The sequence below is a fragment of the Asterias rubens genome, chromosome 10 (genome assembly GCF_902459465.1).
Source record: "Asterias rubens chromosome 10, eAstRub1.3, whole genome shotgun sequence".
NCBI lineage: Eukaryota > Metazoa > Echinodermata > Asteroidea > Forcipulatida > Asteriidae > Asterias > Asterias rubens.
In genome coordinates this window covers 7,742,248-7,765,101 of record NC_047071.1, presented here as the reverse complement: position 1 = coordinate 7,765,101, position 22,854 = coordinate 7,742,248, and the positions used below count along the sequence as shown (strand labels likewise).

Genomic DNA, 22,854 nt, shown 5'->3' with positions numbered 1-22,854 from the left:
AAACTCTGTCACTTCAGAGGGAGCCATTTCTCACACTGTTTTATACTATTAACCTCTTCCCATCACTCGTTACCAATTAAGGTTTTATGCTATTAATTATTTTGAGCATTTACCAATAGTATCCACTGCCTTTAAGATGGCTTTAATCATGCCGTAAGATGGCGCTCTTTTTGTGCACGTTACAATGAGTGCTGTTCACCATCGATCATTGACACCTTGGGTCAAAATTAATTGTACAAGTATGTGCATACATGTACATCACAGTAGATAAACAATCAAGTTGGGGTAGATCAAATAACAATCATTCACAATTCGCCTCTATTATTTATGAATAGAAGGGCATGTCAATTTTTTTTACATTGCAATATTTTTTCACTTCATGGCTTGATACAGGGAGCTATCACAAATTGCTGCATAGTCAATAATGCTTTTAAGCAAATTTCTTAGTTACAATAATTGGTAAGTGGACATACAGCTACATATAATTCCCTTTTATTTAAAGAGTCATCCCAAATTGTGAAAAACATGTTAAAATTGATCCTGGGGAGTTACATACCAAATGTTTTTACAGAGAAACAAGCTTGTCAGTGCAATCTAGCTTATTAGAGGGCAATGTGATCACATGACACGCCTACCATTCAATATAAAGATGTGGGTAACAGATACATGTACTTAGTAATACTTGTGTTTATGAAACAAAACACCCATGTACAATTTACTAAACAACAAAGTTTGATTACCCTGCAGAGTTTTCAGTTTCAAATTAAGCACCTTTTCAAGTGCTTATAATTTCAACACATTTTAATGACGCTCATCTCTTTACGACATGGGTGACAATGGTTGGCATGACAATAATGTTGATTGAGTTGCCCTTGGTTTCTAGTTGATTGCCTGCATCATCTTAACCTAAATGCCAGACCTTAACAACTAGTGTTATTGCGACATGTGCGACTTTGAACTGCATGGAGGTAGAGGCTCATTGTCTCTCACATACCCTTGACTATCTTTTTAGTGTCTCTTGAAGTAGCTATTTGTAACCTACTTTCTATCAGGGTCTTGCCTCTTTGTTTTTAAGATGAATGCATGTTAAAGGCAGTGGACACTATTGGTAATTACTCAAAATAATTATCAGCATAAAAACTCACTTGGTATTGAGTAATGGGGAGAGATTGATAGTATAAAACTTTGTGAGAAATGGCTCCCTCTGAAGTGACGTAGTTTTCGAGAAAGAAGTATTTTTCCACAATTTTGATTTTGAGACCTCAAGTTTAGAACTTGAGGTCTCTAAATCAAGCATCTGAAAGCACACAACTTCATGTGACAAGGGTGTTTTTTTCTTTCAAAGTTATCTCGCAACTCCGACGACCAATCAAGCTCAAATTTTTCACAGGTTTGTTATTTTATGCATATGTTGAGATACACAATTTGTAAGAAGACTGGTCTTTGACAATTACCAATAGTGTCCACTGTCTTTAAGTAAACCATAGTAGACATGGTGTAGAATCCATGTAAAATTAGTCAACTGCTCTGCAAAAGAAAAATTGAAAAAAAACTCCATGGTCAATAGGTTTACGTGTAAACGCTGCATCGCCTATAATGCGCACTTCACTGAATAACGCACAGTTACACTGCACATGTGGCGGTTCCAAGATTATTCTGATGAAGATGTTAGGTGAATTTGTCAATACTTGTGAGAAACACCTCATTCTATTTGTTGGAACCCTTTTTGTTGTTAGTAATTGTCAGGTCTGTATGATTCGTTTTGAAAGAGCAAGGGCTCCAGGGCATTTTCTCCTTGGTAAAGAGCACCCTATGAGGAAATTATACATTTCTACTGGAACATTACAAGGGGCATGGAGGCAATCGCCTTTGTTGCCTCCGTGAAGTAGCAGGCCTGTATTATATAGGCATGTGAGACTTCCTCTTTTCACCTGATTTCCTCTATTTTGGTTCTGATTTTCCTCTTGTTTACTTTACTTTCTGTGTACAAAAGTATAGGAATAAAATCTTTTCCTCTTTTTTTCTTCCCCAGTTTTCTGTTTTTTCATGGATAGTTACTCACATGCCTGATTATATGTCCCGTACTGTAGTGTAATACATAACATGGTGTCTTCTTGCTTTTGGTACAGGGCATTTATCTCAGTACAGCCATTATGTTTTAACTTACATTTGAACCAGATTGAGGCTGTAAGAACTCTAGTCTGCAGATCCCATGTTTGTGTTTTTATTCCTTCTTCATCTATGTGAGGTAGAACCCTGACTCATCCATGTTATTCAAACCATTCGAATGTCAACATTTTATGTAGCACCTTATTGTGGTTTAGAAGGTGCTGCGGTACATTCAGCAGCCACTGCCAGACACACAGAGGCAAGCCACTTTTCTTAGCGATTAGTGTAACTGGGTTCTTTTCATACTATATACGTACACAACACACAGGACCTACATACATACAGCTTTAAGACCCATCAGAAGGACTTACTATACGTAGCAGTAATGGTAATGTCTTGCTTTTAAGGACACAAGTGTTACGGCCGGGACTCGAACCAATGCTCTGCTGATCCAAACACCAGAGCTTGAGTTTCATGCTCTTAACCTCTTGGTTACGACAAACCACAGCCTTGACACACAAACATCTTGGATATCACACATTCATTTCTTTAATGATTTAACAGCTGCTGCTGACCAAATGATTAGGCCCTATGGGTTGATTCTGGTATTTGGTTCAGTAACTTGAGTTACAATTAAATAGGCCTAAAACCCATAAGAAATACTTTGTTCCTAATTAACTTGTTAACGATTCTGGTATTTGGTTCAGTAATTTGAGTTACAATTAAATAGGCCTAAAAACCACAAGAAATACTTTTGTTCCTAATTAACTTGTTAATTTCCTTTCTATTGCTTGTTTTTATTTAGAGATTGGGAAGGAGACTGTGAAGACATACAATTCATTGACACCGTTTGCTGTGACCAGTAAGTATGGACTTTAATTTAAAATTTTGATATGATAACAACAAGCCATTTGTGAGTTAGATTTGAATAATATCTGGTACAATGACTTGCTTAGTCACAAGTTACCGCTTACATTTGAATTCCTCAGACTACAGAGACAGTTGCTATGTCACATGATTCGGGGCAAGCTTTTGTATAGCAACCTCCAGATGAGCAGACTGTGGTACCTTTGTGCCATGGCCATCCATTCAGAATTGTGTGTGGGTTTTCACCATCTCTTACGCAACTACGTACGCAAAAGGTTTCCCTGAATCGTGTGATACATGTACCAACTGTCTCTATAGTCTGAGGAATTCAAACTTGAAAGCACTGGACACTATTGGTAATTACTCAAAATAATTGTTAGTTTAAAAACTTTTGGTAGCAAGCAATATAACATTGTGAAAAAAGTTTGGCTCCCTCTGAAGTAACATGAACATAGTTTTCGAGAAAGAAGTTGTTTTCCACTTAAATATTTAAAATTGATTTCGAGACCTCAGAATTATATTTTGTGGTCCCGTAATCAAGCATCTGGTGTGATGGGAGCACACAACTTTGTGTGACAACATGGACAAGTGTTTTTTGTTTTCTTCCATTCTAATCTCGCATCTTCGGTGACCAATTGAGTTCAAATATTTTCACAGGTTTGTTGTTTTGTGCATATGTTGAGATGCACCAAGTGAGAAGACTGGTCTATGACAATTACCAAAGGTGTCCAGTATTTTTAGGTGGTGACTTGTGATCAAGCATGTCATTGTACATGTGTGTACCAGACAACATTCAAATCTAACACGCAATTGGCTTATTTGAAGACTGCATACTGCATCTGGGGGTGCAGAAGTCTGATACTTCATGGCGCATTTGTATAGATCTATACAGCTGGTCATTGCCTTGCTCGCTTTCAAAATGCTTCAAATTTTTCTCAAAGAGGTGAGTTTGCATTGCAAGTCCATGGACAAAACAACATGTCAGGACTGAGTGTACAATACATTAGTGTACTGTACGTACTTGGAGAATAGCACTACCATGATTCTGTTTCCATTTTATTCTTAGTCCCTTTCTCTATGGTCCAATTCATTTCAATGCAACAATTATTTCCAAGGAATGTGTAATCTAATACACATTCACTTTGACCAAAGCCCTTTTTTAAGCAAAGTTAAGTCGCAGCATGTCTTGAGTATGGTCTATCTATCTATCATGTCTATAGGCCTGTAGACACATTAAACTGTATGTTTACAGCAAGACTTTGATATTGAAGTCACCAAGTCTAGCTGGACAGGCATGACAGGAATGAAGGTTTTTGTCCAGCCTTGTCATGCTTGTAGAGTGTATGTACATGTACATGTACTGTGCAATCTACCAAAAGCAGTGAATTAATTGCTTTGCTTTGTCATGTTTCTGTCTGCTTCTATCTGCACCCCTTGAGTCAGTTGATAATTGATAAATTGTGATGGACATTGTGATTATTCTGTCACCAATCCATACTCTTGCTGTAGTGTGTGATTTAACACGCTCTGTAAGCACAATGTTTTTCCACCTGCCATTGGTAACTGTAGTGACCAATGCTTAAAATTAACCTTTCCCATGAAATATGCTAATTTATTTATGCATGATTACAGTTTAATACAGGCACTATTGGTTGAGAAATCTATGTACAGGCAGGCATACATGATGTTAGATGCACAAATGCGTGCTTTGTGCCATCATCAGTCCCGTAAAAAAAGGCGCGATATTCCCTCATTTTGTCAACCGGTAGTGCTGTGTGCAATTTGTATGGGAAAAGGTCTTCATGTACCCGTTGTATCTAAGTAACATACTTAATTTTTCACAGTTTGCATTTTTTCTCTCTCTCTATTGTGTCATTATATAATGTAAAGTTACTTCCAGTTGTTTTCTTTTTAAACCTACTGTTCATTGTAGAAATCACTTTATGGACGTACCATTCCTTCCCTAGTATCATGACTGTAGTCAATTGTGGTCAGTGTCCTATCGTAGCATGTTGTGCATTGGATGATCTCATGCTTTTGATAGTTTGTTCTCCTTTGTTTTTGTTTACTGCATTGTATCGTGTGCAAGGCAGCTTTTGTGCCTAGTGTGCTATGCATGCCCTTACATTTTATCATAAGTTTTATGATCACCAAATCATGTTCTAAAGGGTTTACTGCAGACCAAGTTCCAGATTGTATATCTCCATCATCTGACCAGCCCAAAGATTTCAAATTCCACTCATGTACAGTTTGTTTCTGTCTCTTTCCTTACTCTATGGTTTCTGCAAACCTTTCTAGATATATCTCCATCGTGCACAGTTTCAAATCCTACTCATGGTTTTACCTCAAACCTTACTACATGTACTTGTATTTCCACCATGCAAAGGTTCAAATCTAAAAAAAAAAAATTATTATATAGACGATGTGACCTATGTTTACATTCAAACCGCCCTCTGTTGACAAAACACTACATACGTCATGTTTCGCCGGGCACTGAGTTGCGTAGTCAAAGTAAGATTGTGTACACTTTCTAGCTGGCTGCCAAAACACAAAGGTTTTGCCCGGCGGTATGCGCGCGAATCATGTTATGGTTTTCGTGTGACATCAGAGGTCACATCGTCTATAGGCTTATGTTCTTGTGTGCAGTTGTTCAAGCGAGTGTAAGTGCAGTAACCATGATAAATGGTTTAAAAACCAATATGCCCATGGGTAGTTAATGTTCATAACATTGACTTTGTGCTTGGTAGGACGACACATTTAAGCCAATCAGACGCATAATACGATGCTGCCAGGCTGTGTTGATCAATGTGTACTCACATTTGTACATGTGTTTATTAAACTGCCCCCAGATTTCTGTGAAGATTTTTGATTTAATTTAAAAAGAGTGTTTTGATAGAGCAGTAGACTAACATATTGTGCTCATATCTTTGATGGATATATAGCTATGTGTGCACACTGTCGGGATGTCATGAGAGTGTTATGATGAATTACACAGTCCACACTCACACCCCAACAGTAGGGGCCTATGGCTTCAGGTCTGTGTGTGAGATTGGCATACATTTTGCATCGAGAATCATTCGCTAATATTCATGACTTGATGATTCCAAACTTGTATAGTGTGAATATATGTGCACTAACTGAACATCGAGTTAGGTACTAGAAAGTACATATTCATGATTAAGTAGAGTACAGTGTACACATGTGTACATCCTAATAAGCCTACTGTCCCCAAGTTTTTGTTTCTCAGTGTCTTGTCCTTCTTGATCATATCGTGATTGTCCATATAGCACGTGTACTGTACCAAAAGTGTGTCAATTTAAAATTTAATACTGATAGAAATCTACCGAACAAATACACCAATACTTTAGTGAACTTTTAAGGTTTAGAATAACAATTGGTTGTTACAATGAGCACTTTATCTGCATTATAGGAGCACCTGAAGCACCTATTATGGAAAGACACAAAAGATGGAAACAGTTTATGTTTATAGAAATATATGAAGTATCACACAAGCGTGAATGCTTCTGCATTCGGCCATTTGTAAAAAATATACCGCAAATGCTGTGCTGTGTGCATCCATGGTTGCTAGCACATCAATTCAAAGCTCCTTTTCATTTAGGGATGTAGGTTATCAGAACAGTAATGGTTTCAGCAGTAGTTCAAAGTATGTACGGTTGGGTGGTTTATTTCCATGGTAACCCTAAAGCCATTATCATTGAGTTTGCCAATATGCACTTAAAGGCAAGAGGCATTTTAGTGACTTGTGATGTAAATGTAGTTTACGCAAACACTCAGCCTCTGCCCTAAATGAGTACAATGTAGCCTCTCAGTTGAGTGGATGTATGCAGTCTTTCTGGTTATACTTCAAGGTCGGTTTTTAAAAGGCTTCCCTCTTTCATATTTTAGTTGAAAGGCACTGAATCACTATTGGTAATTACATAAAATAATCTAAGCATAAAAACTTTGGTAAAAATATTGTGAGAAACGGTTGCCTCTGACATGTCTGAAGTAATATAGTTTTTGAGAAAGCGGTAATTTCACTCAAATATGACATATATTTGTACAACAAGGTTTCTTTTTTGTCTTTCATTCTCTTGCAACTTCTATGACCAATTGAGTTCCCAAGTTTTCACAAATTTTTTCATTTTAAAAGCATATTTTAGGATACATGTACATCAAGTGAGAACACTGGTCTTTTACAATTACCTAAAGGTGTTCAGGGGTGGATTTCGCAAAGAGTTAGGACTAGTCTTAACTTACATGTAGGACTAGTCCTAGGAGATAATTATTAAAAACTTAAGGCTAGTCCTAAGTTAGGACCAGTAATTCGTCCTAACTCGAGATGAGACTTGTCTTAACTCTTTGTGAAATCCACACCAGTGCCTTTAAAGCACTAAAAAGTGTAATTCTTCAGATTTCAGAATTGTTTACCAGCAAAGAAGTTTAACTGAATCAAAAAGCTGTACTCACTAAATGCTGGATATATTTAAGGCTATAGTAGTACCAATTTCCTCTTTTAAATGTCTCAAATGTGTGACAAACCATTTTAATGATTTTAATGATTTTAATGGGTAAACACACTCTAACACCCCTCCTCATATTCATGTAGTTGGTTTCCCTGTAAATCCATTAATAATAATAATAAAAGTAACCAGTTTTTATATAGCACTTTTCACACCCGAGGGCATCTCAAAGCGCTTCCGACATTATTACCCCTGGTCACTGGGCCTTAAATCATTCCTTAACCATCTCAACTCCCTGGGAAGTATACAGCCTGTGCGACAATTATATGTGCTACTCGGCTAAACCATTCGCAAGAACCATCTCTGCCCTCACAGGTACCCATTTACCCCTAGAGTGTCGTGGCCGAGCGGTTAAGAGCACTGAATTCAAACTCTGGTGTTTCTGATCAGCAGAGTGTGGGTTCGAATCCCAAGCCGTGACACTTGTGTCCTTAAGCAAGACACATAACCATTGCTTTGTCTTTCGGATGGGACGTTAAGCCGTTGGTCCCATGTGTTGTGTAAAGGCATGTAAAATAACCCAGTGCACTTATCGAAAAGAGAAGGGGTTCGCCCCGGTATTCCTGGCTGGATTGGCAGCATATTGCGCCATAGCACCTTGTAAACCATTACATGGTGCTTAAAGATTAGGTCTTATATCTCAAAATTCGCCCCACTCCTTGCGGTAATAATACCTGGCGCTTTGTATCCTTTGGCAAAAGGCGCATTATAAATACGGTTATTAGTATTATTATTATTATTATTATTATTAGAGAAGCAATTGTAGAGAAGTGTCTTGCTCAGGGATACAAGTGTCACGACCGGGATTCGAACCCACACTCTGCTGAACAGAAGCATCATCAGACCTTGAGTTTGGTGCGCTTATCCACTCGGCCACGAGACCCCTTTTGGACTTATCTTTGTTTTTACATTGGATATTTTGTTGTACAAACCACTTGACCCATATCCTGAAAATTGGTCTGACCTACGATCACTAAGACTGGGTCACACGGCATGTAGACAGAGCAATTGATCGACAGAGTGATATAAATGAATCATTTAAGGAGCATTATTAATGTCTTATGCGTAGTGTACCTAAATAACATTAGTATGGAAGCTCGAAGCATATGTCAGCATCATAAAAATTGAATACGGCAAGCTTGTAGGCTAAAGGCTGAAACCCCAAACCCCATATGAAATTCCATGCCCATGAATTTGGTTAATTACAGACCTAAATGATGGTTTCTTCGAATCCCTGAGCAATTAGATACAGTTTCTCTCGTAAAGTTAATCCCAATGATGTAGTCTTATTTCACTATGGTTACCGCTAGCCGACGCCATCTACTGTACAGCTTTGATGTTGTTTTATCTTCAGCCATTCCGTGGTATTTGCGCTTCATAGTAAAAAATTTAAAATGGTTATCGTTGAAGTTTTTACATTTATTTTGAAACAAGAACACCTAGTGCTTCTTCTTCTAAAAAGACTTTATACAAATATTCTTTATTGTTTTTGCGACAGCCTTGGGAGTAAAGGGTAAAAAGTGTACACAAAAGTCTGAACAATCCTTGAAATTCAGGTTTTGAAAAAAAAATCATGAAACAATAGGTGTTCAGATTTAATCATTATGTATAAACAACAAAGAGTCATTAGTAAGGACAGCCAAAATTAAATATGCCTTTTTGAACTATTAACTTTTGAAAAATGGGAGTTAATTTTTACCCTCGTTTTACTGTCACGCGAGTCACATAAAATGATTATAGTATTTTTTCTATCATAGACCCTCAACATTTTTTTTCTTCTCTCTCATAATAGTGGTCTTTTCAAAGGGTCTTTCAAGAATTAATTAGTTTTTTTTACCTAGGCCTTCTACCTAAACAAAAAAAAACACCCTCGAGTTTGTCACGCGAGTCACGGCTAATGCACTTAATGCACATGGTTAGCAAAAGCTACCAAAGTATTCTGGGGATGATGTCTATGGAATGTTACCAAAGCACCCCCAGCCCACTGGAACATACTACTATGCCCCTGAATTTATAAATTTTTGTTAGAACAATGAATTATAACAGTGTACAATTGTAACATGGCACACTGTCAGCAGATCATGTTGAACTACATACACTGCATACTGCACTGTACAATACGCTCACATCTGCATAATTTACCTGCATTATTTAAATAATACAAGGAATGATAAACTTTAAACAAGAACAAAGAAAAATATTTGATGAAACAGGGTATTTTAAGACAGTATTCTTAAGTTAGATTTGGAGGGGGGCATCAATAAAGAAATTACTTATCAGATTTACATGTACTCAGCCTAACACAGTCTAATGCCATTAGAACTTGACACCAACATTTGTGGTTTCTTAACCACTCTGCCAAGCGTAGTGAGAAAAAAGTCCTTTACCCAATCACAAAACAATATAATAATTTCTAGTAAGGGTTCTCTCTATGGGTTTGAGTGGTTCTGAAAAGAACCGGTGGTTTAACAACTCAACGTTTCGACCAGACAGTGTTGTTAAACCACCAATTCTTTTCAGAACCACCCCAACATTACCATGTTTAAGTCAAAGCCTGTTCAGATAATTTTTCCTTTAAATGTTGCTTCAGGCGTTTCTTCCTTTTATGAAAAGATTTAATTTCAAGTTCTGAGTGTTCTGAATGAAATAAAATGTTCTTGTTATGCAGTATCCTGTTTAGTTATTGTATATTTTCTCACTTGTGACGCGAGTCACAAACTTCTGTCACGCGAGTCACGTTGCATTTAACAAATTTTCAATTTTTTTAAAACTTTTTATTTTGTACTTTTTATAGTATAATATAGTGCATCTCTGGAACTAAAAAGTTCCTCTGAGTTCTCACGACTGGGCAATGGCATACAGGGATGCAACACCTTTCATTTTTTGGCAGTCACGCGAGTCACATTTTTGGAACTCCTATAAAAACATGATACCTACACAATTTGTTTTCCTTTTTTATTTTTTGTTATAGGGCTCTTCACTAAGTTTATATAAATTGAGTTACATGAGAGCCATGTGTTATATTTTGGAGTATAGATCTTTCAAAAGTTGAAAAACCAGTGAGATTGTCATGCGAGTCACAATGGAATGGCTGTCTTACATGTATCATGTGATCATATTAGTTTCAAGTTAGTGTACATGGAGAAATTTTTCTTACAAAATTGAAAAATTGTATTTTTTCAGACAGGGATTTGTTGCAAGGTAAAGACACTATTGGTAATTACTCAAAATAATTGTTAGCTTACTTGGTAATGAGCAATGAGAGCTGTTGATAGTATAAAACATTGTGAGAAATTGCTCCCTCCGAAGGAACATATTTTTTTGAGACAGAAGTTATTTCTCACAAAAATATTAGAATTGAATTTGAGACCCCAGCTGAAAGCACACAACTTGTGTGACAAGGGTGTTTTTTCTTCCATTATTCTCTCCTAACTTCGACCACCAATTGAGTCCAAATTTTCACGGGTTTGTTATTTTAAGCATAATAAAAATGCTAAGATACACCAAGTGGTAATACTGGTCTTTGACATTAACCAAAGGTGTCCAGTGCCTTTAAAATGTTATTCTCTCTCGGGAAGGTCGACAGATGTTGCAATAAATATCTCTTCCTTTTGAAACCAACCAGGCTAGATGACGTTAATGACATTGACTTCAAGAATGATGCATTTCTCCAAGATAACTATTCTGCCTCATCTCGCTGTGAAAGAGGAATAAGACGAAGAAGACTCATGTCACATCCTCCTGTTGTGAAGAAGAAGCGGAGAAGTTATTGGCCTTCTGGGTAAGCTCAAACCCTTATTTACAACAGCAAAAAACACAAAAGATAATAAATTTAGACTTAAGCTAACATTTGAATTTCTAAGTGGCATGTACTCGGTTACATTTTAATTTAAGAACTTAAGAACAACTTGATTCAGCTTCTTTTTAGGTATCGAAGGTGAGTATTTCCTTAGAAAGAATAGGAAATCCCTACAGATTTAGGGAGAGATCTCAGATTTCTTTCACTATTTTTCTCTGGGATGTGACCTGAATTATGCAGCCTCTTGTACTAAAACATGTAATGTAGTTCAACCCACTAAAGTAAAGCCTTCTTCCATTGAATTGGCTGCGGCTACTCTACGGTGTATGTGGCTTTAAGACAATGGAAGCGTCAAGGTAGTTGTCAAAGACCAGTCTTTTCACTTGGTGTACCCCAAGTATAAAATAATAAATCTTTGAAAATGTTGTGTCAATTGGTCCTCCCAGTTGCAAGAGAATAATACAAGAAAACACACCCTTGTTGTAAAGATGTGTGTGCTTTCAGATGCATAATAAAAGGCTTCAGGCCTATAATATTTGAGTGAGAATTTACCTCATTCTCGAAAAACTACGTTACTTCAGGGGGAGCTGTTTCTCGTAAGGTTTTATACTATCAACAGCACCCCAATGCTCATTACCAAGTAAATTTACCAATAGTGTCCAGACTTTAAAGCTGTGTACATGCTGAAGCAGTGAAGCTGTAGTCATATTTTAGTCATTTAGTTACAGTAAAACCTGCCAACTGACACTTGCCTCACATTGTTTGAATCAAATCCTGCTCCTGCAGTAAACTGTACACTGGGTGATACGAACACTAGAATATGAAACATGGCAACACCAAGTCTACAGGCAGTCATGATGGATATAGTGGATTGAATGAAGTGATTAAACACAGTCTGAAGAACATTGGCAAAAACAAGTCTTTCACAGTGGATATGGATTGATGGATCATCAATTGAAATCAATTAGCAGACTACATGTAAAAAAAAATCAATTACAAGTTTGTGTCTTTGCTTTCTCCTCAGATCTGTCATCAGCAAAAAACGAGTCTTTCAGAGGTAAATATTGACTCGTGGCTGTTCATACATGTTTGTACAGTAAATGTCTCTTACTCTTAGTGCACCATATATCTTCAGTCCGTTTATGATTGTTCTGAGTGTCAAATACAATTTGCCGAGCCCAGTCACCTAGCAACGGCATGAGTGTCTGGGGAACGGCGAAACGTGAGGGAACAAGGGTGGGTTTTCCCATTATTTTCTCCCGACTCCGATGACCGATTGAGCCTAAATTTTCACAGGTTTGTTATTTTATATATAAGTTGTGATACATGAAGTGTGGGCCTTTGGACAAAACTGTTTACCTAAAGTGTCCAATGGCTTTAAAATACATCAATACATGTACAAGGTACTTTTTTTTTTTTGGGGGGGGGGGTCAGTTTAACCAGCTTTTTAGTCAGTTTGAAAGTACTACCCTGTACATGTATGTATGTTACATAAATGTCAATGTAAAACTGAGATAACAATAGTCAGGTTTCTATCATTTAGACCGCGCTCATTTCTGTCAATCAGTGGTGCTTAAGGCGCTACAACATTCAGTACTTTCACGAAATGTCTTAGTGGAGCTCTGTTTATGAAGTATGAGACAACATTTTCTTTTACATATGCTCTTATCTGCTGTGCATTTTCAAAAATGTCCATCATAGCTCGATTTCACAAAGAAATAAAAAATGACCTCAGATATTTCTCAATCTTAACTGCTTAGGCAACTCATATAAAGAGGAATCTTATATAGCTTTGTGAAATTTAGTGATATCAGTTGAAGATAGTGTACTTCTTTTACCTGCCTCCCCTAAAATAACCAAATACTTTTCAAATACACACACAGTACATACAGTATGCCAACCATCAAAAGAAATATAACTGACAAGAAACTTAAGAGTTCACAAGTCAATCACAATTTGATGCTTACAAAAGTTCCCCAGACACTCATGCCGTTCGCCTGGTTAGTTGCTAAGACTTTGCCCCAAACCTCCCAGCTGTCTTTGTGAATGATGGATGTCATCTACAGTTTCTGTGCATTTAAAGGCAGTGGACACTATTGGTAATTACTCAAAATAATTATTAGCATAAAACCTTTCTTGGTGAAAAGTAATAGGGAGAGGTTGATGGTATAAAACATTGTGAGAAACGGCACCCTTTGAAGTGCCATAGTTTCCGAGAAAGAAGTAATTTTCCACGAATTTGATTTCGAGACCTCAGATTTAGAACTTTAGGTCTCGAAATCAACCATCTGAACGCACACACCTTCGTGTGACAAGGTTGTTGTTTTCTTTCCTTCATCTCTCGCAAGTTCGATGAACGATTGAGCTCAAATTTTCACAGGTTAGTTATTTTATGTATATGTTGAGATAAACCAACTGTGAAGGCTAGTCTTTGACAATTACCAATATTGTCCACTGCCTTTAAATGAAATCTTAGTCAAGGTTAAGTTTATTTCTGAGTTATAACGTAGAAGTTTGTCCAAACTGTACATGCATGTATGCATAGATTTCACACTATCTGAGTTTGAATCCCAGTAATTGGTGTCCGAGTCTGAATCTCTCAAGGTTGAGTTCAAGTTCGAGTCAACTTCATGTAGTGTATAAATTTGTTTAGTCAACTGGTTTGTATTTTGGTCAACACTTTCTAAGGCAAACCGATGCACCATGGTCCTCATTGTATGCCTTAAAGACGTCTGGTAATTTCCTAAATAATGAGACATTTTGTATACTGTTTGTACAAAACAAAATTAAGGGGAAAATGTTGCCTTTACTGTACCCTACCGATCACAGTAAAAAAGTTAGAACAATTTGTTATGGACCCAAAGTGACAAATTAGTGTGGACAGACCTGGATGTGGCAAAAAGCAACTCTCAATCATGTCAATGAAAATCCAAATGATTTAATTTCCTAGCTCTTAAGAAAGGATCAAAGATAATAAAATCTGATATTTCATAATGGAAGGAATTAATAGGGATACCGCTGACATGGGCCTAAATAGCTCAGCTGGTACTTGGATAAAGTCCAGCTCCAGTCAGTTTTCCTTTATTTTAACCCAGAGACTTTATTACATTTAACAAACATAACTAATTCCAAAATGTTTAGAGACAGATAGGTGTATATTGTGATCCCACCATTGCTTCTGTAATGTCAACTACCCAAAAAGTCACCAGAAATCTATATTTGCCAGACTTAAATAAGGGAATGAAAGGGTAGCGACGAGTTCTTTAACGGCCATTTAAAACCAGCAGGGTCGTAGCCGTGTGGAATCGCACGGCAACAATCCTCTAAGGTTATAAACGGACGTTTAAGAACGGGTCACTACTCTTTTATTCCCATTCATAAATGCCCTTTTGTAAAAAAAATGTTAAAAAATACAATTAAAGACACTTTGACAATTGAATATTCGAGGTTTGAAGTATTTTTTTCAAAAACTTTGATGCGCGTGGGTTGTGTGTATGCACGTGCGCTTAGAGAGAGATTACGCGCGCACTTAGAAACAGATTACGCGCGCTCGCTTAGAAACAGATTACGCGTTGTTACTAATAGCTATGCGCAATCTGCGTGATAATATTGACGTACATGCATGCCCGACACGCGGAAGCCAGCCGGGTAAAAACAGCTCACGTGATGCGCTCTCCACCAATAGGAGTAGCGAAATTGTCTGGGGTATTTATTAATGTGTTTTTTTGCACATCTGGAATTGATGAGAATTATGTTAAAATTGTTTTAAATAAGAAATCAACGCTACAAATGTGTATCACAAACCCATAAATGGAGCCAACTATTAACTATCCTGAAGTTACTTGAAAAAAATCTAACCAAATTAAAAAAGAAAAGAAATATTATTTCAGACTTGCCTTGTTATGGAAAAGGGGGATCATATCATACTGTATGAACAAAGGATGGTGTAAGAAAACATGGTAAAGGTAAGCAATGAAACAGGTTAATGGTACGCTATTCTAAGCATTGACAAATTACTGAATTGCAAGCGATGCTATGCTATTGGACCCACTTGCATCCGATCAGTTTAAAGTTTAATGTCAAATCGCTTCTTAAACGTAATTATCTCCCTTTTAGTTTGAAAACTTATGAAATATGCACAAGCAAGGTCTTTGAAATATTGATCGACTAACAGTCCTCTAGTAGTGCATTGATTATAATAATAGCATTATAAATAAGGACTTGTATTAATAAAGCTGACAGACTGATGGAATAGATGCAGGGAATGATGGGTTTGGGTAATGTCAATATAATTACAATGCTCAAACAGAATCTAAAGCTGGGGAGGGGACCAAGACTAAATGACAACTGGAGCTACCTCCTAAACACTCTCTGCTGTAGGCTCAAATACTAGAAAATGAGAGTCAGCCTCAAGCATTAAATTCAGAAAACAAATGAATGTATGTATACTCATGAAAAAGGCAAACTTTCCGATACATGTACATGTGTGTAGGAGTAAAAAAAAGAATAAGAAGAAGAGGAAGCAACACACTTTTGAAAGAGTTTATTCCCTTGGGGAAAAAATAATAATAACCCCTACAATTCAAAAAGAAACATCTATAAAAATTATAATAAACTGTATGTTTCAGTTTAAAACTATTGTGAGCAACTTTAAAACTTTTGCAAGCGAACATGCAACCCATCAACCTAAGATGGGTTTTATAACTTGTGCACTCCACAAAATTATTTGATAGCACTCCTTTTTTTACTCTTACCCTCCGGCCATGTTTAAATACTCCTGAGTCGTGTTTATATTAAATGTGTGTGAACAGCAATATTTTCTCCAAGGTATTACTACTGTAGAACAAATCAAACCTTACTGCATAATTTGAGCAAAATGTTTAGTTACATGTATATCCAACAAACTTGAAAACATAATGCCACAGACTTATTGGTCGCAGACATCATGGATTCTACTTCATACTGAAGTAGTTAACACCACTCAGTCAGTTTCAATTGAAATCTGGCTCAGTCAGTTTAGCTTTGGCTTCAAATTAAGGGGAACAAGGCCATGTATTTGTTAAAAGCAATAACAATAATAGTTTCTTGCTTGTGCCCTAATGTCATTTTGAGTTTGTCATACATTACTATACCCTCACAAAGTCACATTTTACTTCCTTGATTCTTGAATAACTAATCCAAGTATTGTACACATTTTGGATGCATTTGAGTGCATTGTCTATTGGGCTGAAATCTGGACTATTCCATTTTTGAGGCAAACATGAGTGCAATAGAAAAGCCAGACTCCACGATGTGAATTATTTTGTAGTCAATCATTATTTTAATATCATAGTTTAAAATATATCATATTACTTTTTTTTGCTCCTAAACATTGCGAATGACTCATGTAGACACCAACCCTGTTGTCCACCATAACATGACCTCGCCTTGTTTTGACGTGTTGGGATCGACAATTTGCAAAACAAGGCTGTCATGACTTCATGGATGTGTTTGATCATGGAGCCCTTCAAAATATTCCTGCAATTTAGACTTTCAGGTTTTGTAGCAGTAGGTCTTTTTTTATTTTGTAAAAAGGGCCTAGCCTTTTATGGACTATATTGCATGACTGTAAATTTGTCCAAATTTGGCACTTGATGTAAATTTGTTAGAGGGCAGAGTGATCGTGCATTTGCATCATCTACACACATTTGAAGCACGCACTTGTATTTGAACCACAAAAGCACACCATACCTTATAGGGTTTGACTCTACAATGCTATAAGTGCTGAGTGGTATTAATGGCACGTTGCAAGGGACCTACATTGACTTGGATTGTTTTGTGACAGGGTTAACAGTGCGAGATATATGTATTCAAATTCACATTAATGTTTACAGTGCTCTACATACAAATGTATTTCAATTTACACATATATAAGATTCATTGTTCTGCCACTCATGAAATTTAGAGAGATGTTTTGCGCAACTGCAAAGTATTCTTATTTTCACAGTATGGTTTACTTTATAAGTGATTTTTTATTAATGCAATGGACACATTCATAATTTACGCTGTTGGAATTTACTCACCATACACTTGCAAATTTTACCTGGATACAGTTTGCAGTGTTTCACATGGCCCTTCCAGTCTCCCTGATCCGAAAATGCTAGAACCATCCTTTGATCAATTTGGCTCCCACGGGTTCTTCACAGTTGGCTCTCCAATTTTAATTTATACCGATTGTTACTTTGATTGTCTTGGGTTTTATAACAGTGAGTACAGGAAATTATCAAGTATCTAATTTCCTTTTGTATACTGATGTTTGGATCTACTGTTCAATGTGTGTGTTGCGCGGCAAGCACTGCATACACTTTAAGAGATGTTAAATAATTTGCATCGATCGAGGATAAAGAATATTAAGTTTGGGTTTACTCGACACCGATGTGTGAAAACACTGAGTTCTGTGTTGTGGGTTCGAATACCTCCCGAGTTATGTAATGGTAAAACAAAAGTTATCTGCATAACAAAAAGTGTTATACCTCTCCAAGGACGTCACAATATACATGTACTTGGCGCGTGACCATAGAACACACAAGACGCAGGTAGTGATATTATTAGGTGTGCAATATAGGTTTTTATCACCACTCCATTCTGCGAATCTGAGTGGTGGATTAGCGAGTACTTGAGAATAATCATTAGTGACATGTTTGTTCCATGCATACATTGGAGGCCTGGCGTTTTGGATTGGATTTGAGATTGTGTTTTCTTTACACACAAAGTCATCTCTCATTGAGAAAGACAATTTTAAATTTTCTTTGGTTTAGTTATAACATAAAGACATTTGTGAAGTGCTTTATGCAAAAACCTCTATGCACATAAAATATACAATGAGTGAAAGATACAATTATAAGTAAGCAGATAACAAATGAGTTTTGAACCGAGACTTAAAACAGTGTAAAGAACTATAGCCATAAAAATACCATAAAAGATGAAAGTTTAAAGAAATGACTGTTTAGATGATCGAAAGTCTGAGAAGGGAAAAAAATAATGGTGAATACGTTCAGGTAAATAAGCAGAAGAGCTTTGAAGGCTAACAAAAGAATTTTATTAATTGAATTAAAAAAAAGGGATATCAAATGGTCCGCATTCCACGAAGAGATAGGTGTACCATTCCTTAGAGGAACAAAGGATCTATTTTTATATTACTTTTTACCATAATGGACAACATGCTTAAAGCCATTGGACACTTGCGATAACCAGTATTGTCCAATGACCCACACTTCATGTATCACAACTTAAATATAAAATAACCAACCTGTGAAAAGTTTACAGATTTACAAATAACTTACAGGGTTTACAGAAGGTAATGGTGAAAGACTTTTCATGAAATGCTTTACTTTTGAGAAAACATTAAAACAGTATCAGCTCTCGATATCGAGAATAATGGATTTATTTTAAACACATGTCATGACACAACGAAACAGGCAGAAAGAAGGGTGGGTTTTCCAATAATTTTCTCCCGACTCCGATGACCGATTGAGCCTAAATTTTCGCAGGTTTGTTATTTTATAAAGTTGTGATACACGAAGTATGGGCCTTAGGACAATTTTGTGCGGTTGCTTTAAACAAGCATATGAAATCTGAATCCAATAAATCTCCTGTCTGTGTTATAAATATGTGAAGAAGAAATCCTAGCTCTAAACCTGAGGCTATTTGATCACACCCAAAACATCTCTTGGGTTTTGAAGTTTTACAACTGTATACAGCGCAAATACTGTCATGGGTCTTCAGTCAGCCTGATTAATGAAGACATTGGTTGTCTGTAAACTTTTACTCTGCTTGAGCCCCAATTTTAATTTTACAATTATGTTTACTTGCTTGAGCCCCAAAAAGCTACTTTATCCGCTGTGCACCTGCTTGAGCCCCAATTGGGACTTAAGTTGACTGCAAGTTTTACAATATGTTTACTTGCTTGAGCCCCAAAAAGCTACTTTACTTGTCTGTGCACTATACTCTGCTTGAGCCCCGATTGGGACTTAAGTTGACTGCACTATGCCCTGCTTGAGCCCCAATAGAGATTTCAGTTGTCCGGGCACTACTCTCTGCTTGAGCCACAATAGTGACTTTAGTTAATATAATACATTAAAAAAAAACTCTGGCCTGAGCATAAAGGTCACTTGTTAAAAAGCTGTAGATTTGTCCATCTTCACCCTCCATTATATCCTATAACCCAAGCCTATTCCATCATTGGAAAGGAAATGATTGTATCTTTCAAAAATATTTCTGTTTGAGTTTACAGAACACAGGGACTTGGGGAAACAAAGACCAAGAACTTGGGAATTGTTTTTGCTGATTTCAATGATTTTTTAGTAATTATGAAAGAAAAGTCAAAAGTAATACTTATTATGCTCTGAAGTAAAATATTCCTGGTCATTTTTAAAATTGAACTTTGTAGACACGAGGTTTCTGTTATGTGAGAATGTATGCCAAATATTGTGTGAACCAGTGATTGTCAAAAGAACTTTGGGCTGTGTTAAGGCTTTTATCACCTTTCTTACACCTGGGGATAATGGTAACTCACTATTGTATTTATCAGCCTTACTAAAAAAAAAAAAAAAAACATTTCATATTTTGCGGGGTCAGTTGATATTGAGTTATAGTATGCAAAAGGTGTTTTGTTTTTATTATCTATGTCTTCTTCATCATTTCAAGTGGATTTGTTTTAAACAACCAGTGTTTGTCTAAAAAAATCCCCAAACCTTGAAAAGTGATTTGTGCAAAACGATCAAAAGTGGAGTTACGCCCTTTTTGCATTGACTCAATAATTTCTGCAAATCGTTGCTTTTATATTATTTACCTCATTCACAACATCGTTCAAGCTGATTTGGTTCCATTAAATCCCTTTCCTGCCGCAGCTTTGTTTTCAATATTTGAGAGAAAGCTAAATTTAATTGTTGTCGTTGTTTTGATTGTTAAATATTTTTACCACTTTGGTCTCAATGAAGGGTTTAAATTTCGGACTCATTCAAATTGGAATTCTTTTGTACACGATTTTAATGTAGTTTTTTTGTAATTGCCATGTTGTACGCTATATCATCCTTTTTGTAATAAACAAACCCCTGCCCTTAATGCCGCTTAGATGAACATTTCATTTCATTAACTGCTTGATGTATGTACATGTATTGTGAAATTTTGCCTTTATAGTCAATATCCAGTATACCATGTATACAGGTTCCTGATTCTTCATTGTTGCAATTTCCAATTGACCTACTCACTCACTCACCCGTTTTGAGTTTCAATGTTGCTGCTCCCTGGTTTGAATTGATGGCGTACTTTAGCACAGTGATTCAGTTCTGTAAAAATGGTTTCTTTGTTCAGAGACCACCAGGCGTGTCCATTCCTCCTGGATGGGCCCGGTTGAACAGGACTTGTGCTCAGTTTGTGCATTGCTTCATGAACTGACAGTGACGGGAGGTTCATTTGTAATGTGTTGATTCCTGGAGTATATAGTCTGGCCTTGACAGGAGCATCATCCAATAATATTCCCAAACCGCCTCATGGGAAGAGCCTATAATTCCACTTCCCTGTTGGATTACAGCGATTAATACTACATTGACTTTAATATTGATGCTACAAACAGCGGAATCAAGAGAAGATGCTCCTGTAAGTGTATCTAATTGTTTTATGAAAGTACGTAACAATATTAGGTAGAAGGTATCACTGGCTGCTGAAACAGTGGTAAAGACATAATCAGGTTGTTTTTAGATGCATCGGACACTATTGGTAATTAGTCAAAATAAAATCCTGTTGGTAGTGAGAAACGGCTCCCTTTGAAGTAACATAGTTTTTGAGAAAGAAGTAATTATAAAATATTCAATTTTATTTCAAGACCTCAGAATTAGATTTTGAGGTCCCGAAATCAAGCATCTGAACGCACACAACTTTGTGTGAAAAGGGTTTTTTTTCTTTCATTATTATCTCGCAACTTTGATGACCAATTTATTTCAAATTTTCACAGGTTTGTTATGATGTGCATATGTTGAAATACAATAAGTGAGAAGACTGGTCTTTGACAAATACCAACGGTGTCCAGGGTCTCTGAACAGGGTGTTATTGTTTGGATTCCTTTTGTTTGTAGTAGTAACATGTAGGTACCGTAGTCCAAAAGTATTTTTATGGAATTATTTGTTATTATATTTGTATCTAACTTCAATGATAATAACCAAATAATAATGTAATAATAGGTTTTTTGTTCACAAAAGCTACACCTGTATACATGTCTTTAATTCTTAGGCAAGTCATTTGTTTCAATGATTATTTCATTATTATGCTATGCCAGTTACATGCACAATTGTCCTTCGTAAAGCAAGAAACATGTGTAGTTGAACATTTTCTTTCAAGCATTGAGCTGCTTCTGTGTTCTTACATGGACATACTTACCTAGAAAGCATCTTTCTTGTTGTTGCTTATAGCTGTAAATGTTCTTTGGAAGATATGGGCAAACTTATCTTAAAGCAAGATAGTTGGAAACGTCTTTCAAGCATTGAGCAAGCTTTCATTTCATTACAAGTTCATATCCATGAATTTGGTGAAGTTCATTCTGATTTATTTTGTTTATAAAAAAATTGGTAGTTGTGCTGGTACTTATTTCGTTTGACATATTTGTGTAGATAATTTCTTCATGAATATTAATAAAGTGGGCATCATCCAATAGAATCCAAACTATCTCTTACGAATACCATATAATTTGACATTCCTGGTGGGCTACAACGATTAGGCCTATATTTCCTTATGATACTACATAGAGTGGAGTCAATCTGAGATAATGGCGTAAGTATACTTATCATATAATGACAATTTTGTACAATTACATCAGTTAGTGCTATAGGCATTATCACTCTATTGAAACAGTAGGAAAGACAAGATATGTAATTTTGTTTTTATTTTATTTGCTGTTTTTATTCTGTTTGATATCCTTATACTCAAGGGTTGTGGGCTTCTAGGTTTTTTTTTCTTCATTTTTTTATGTGAAAATTATTGAAAATTTGTTGAATATGGCTATCAAAATAAAAACTGTTTCTGTTTTATTTTAAACTGCATGGGTTTTTCAACCTTGTGTGTGGCTATCAACAATGTTTTTTTTTTATATTTTTATATATAAACAAGAATGACAAAATTTACTTGGCACAGTAGTCTACTATAAAAAAGCTAGGAAACTCATATCATGTTAACAAGTATTAAAAACAAGTTATTGAAAGACTACCACTTTCCACACATGGCAGAGTAGTGTATTAACTCTGTGGGAGTATGGTACACGATTCAGTCTTTGGATGTTCAAATAAAAGCCTGGCTTTCTACCAACTGAATATAGATCGTGTGTAGTTGGCCTGATAACAATCTACAAGGTTAATATGCCATTTTTTTGTTCCTTCAACTGTATTATCCTCTATTAATATAAAGAAAACCATTTTGCTTTTTTGATTCTATATATCAATAACTATTGAGGTGTCGTGTTAGTCTGCTGTCTCTGTATGCTCAACCATGGTAAACTGTTTTCTGTGATTGCCGTTTGGGAGCTCATTG

At 36.2% G+C, this 22,854-nt stretch overlaps 1 protein-coding gene across 4 annotated transcripts in view; it reads left to right on the top strand.

The window, feature by feature from the left end:
- The window catches only part of LOC117295982 (GRAM domain-containing protein 2B-like), a 73,401-nt gene that overhangs the window by 11,311 nt on the left and 39,236 nt on the right, over positions 1-22,854 (top strand). For all 4 annotated transcript variants that reach the window (XR_004519707.1, XR_004519706.1, XM_033778811.1 and 1 more), the window contains exons 2-4: positions 2,915-2,971; positions 11,125-11,280; positions 12,323-12,355. Coding sequence is in view for 2 of the 4 variants with exons in the window: in XM_033778811.1 (XP_033634702.1) it covers positions 2,915-2,971; positions 11,125-11,280; positions 12,323-12,355 (246 nt within the window). In the remaining 2 variants the exon portion in view is untranslated. The remainder of the gene's footprint in view (positions 1-2,914; positions 2,972-11,124; positions 11,281-12,322; positions 12,356-22,854) is intronic.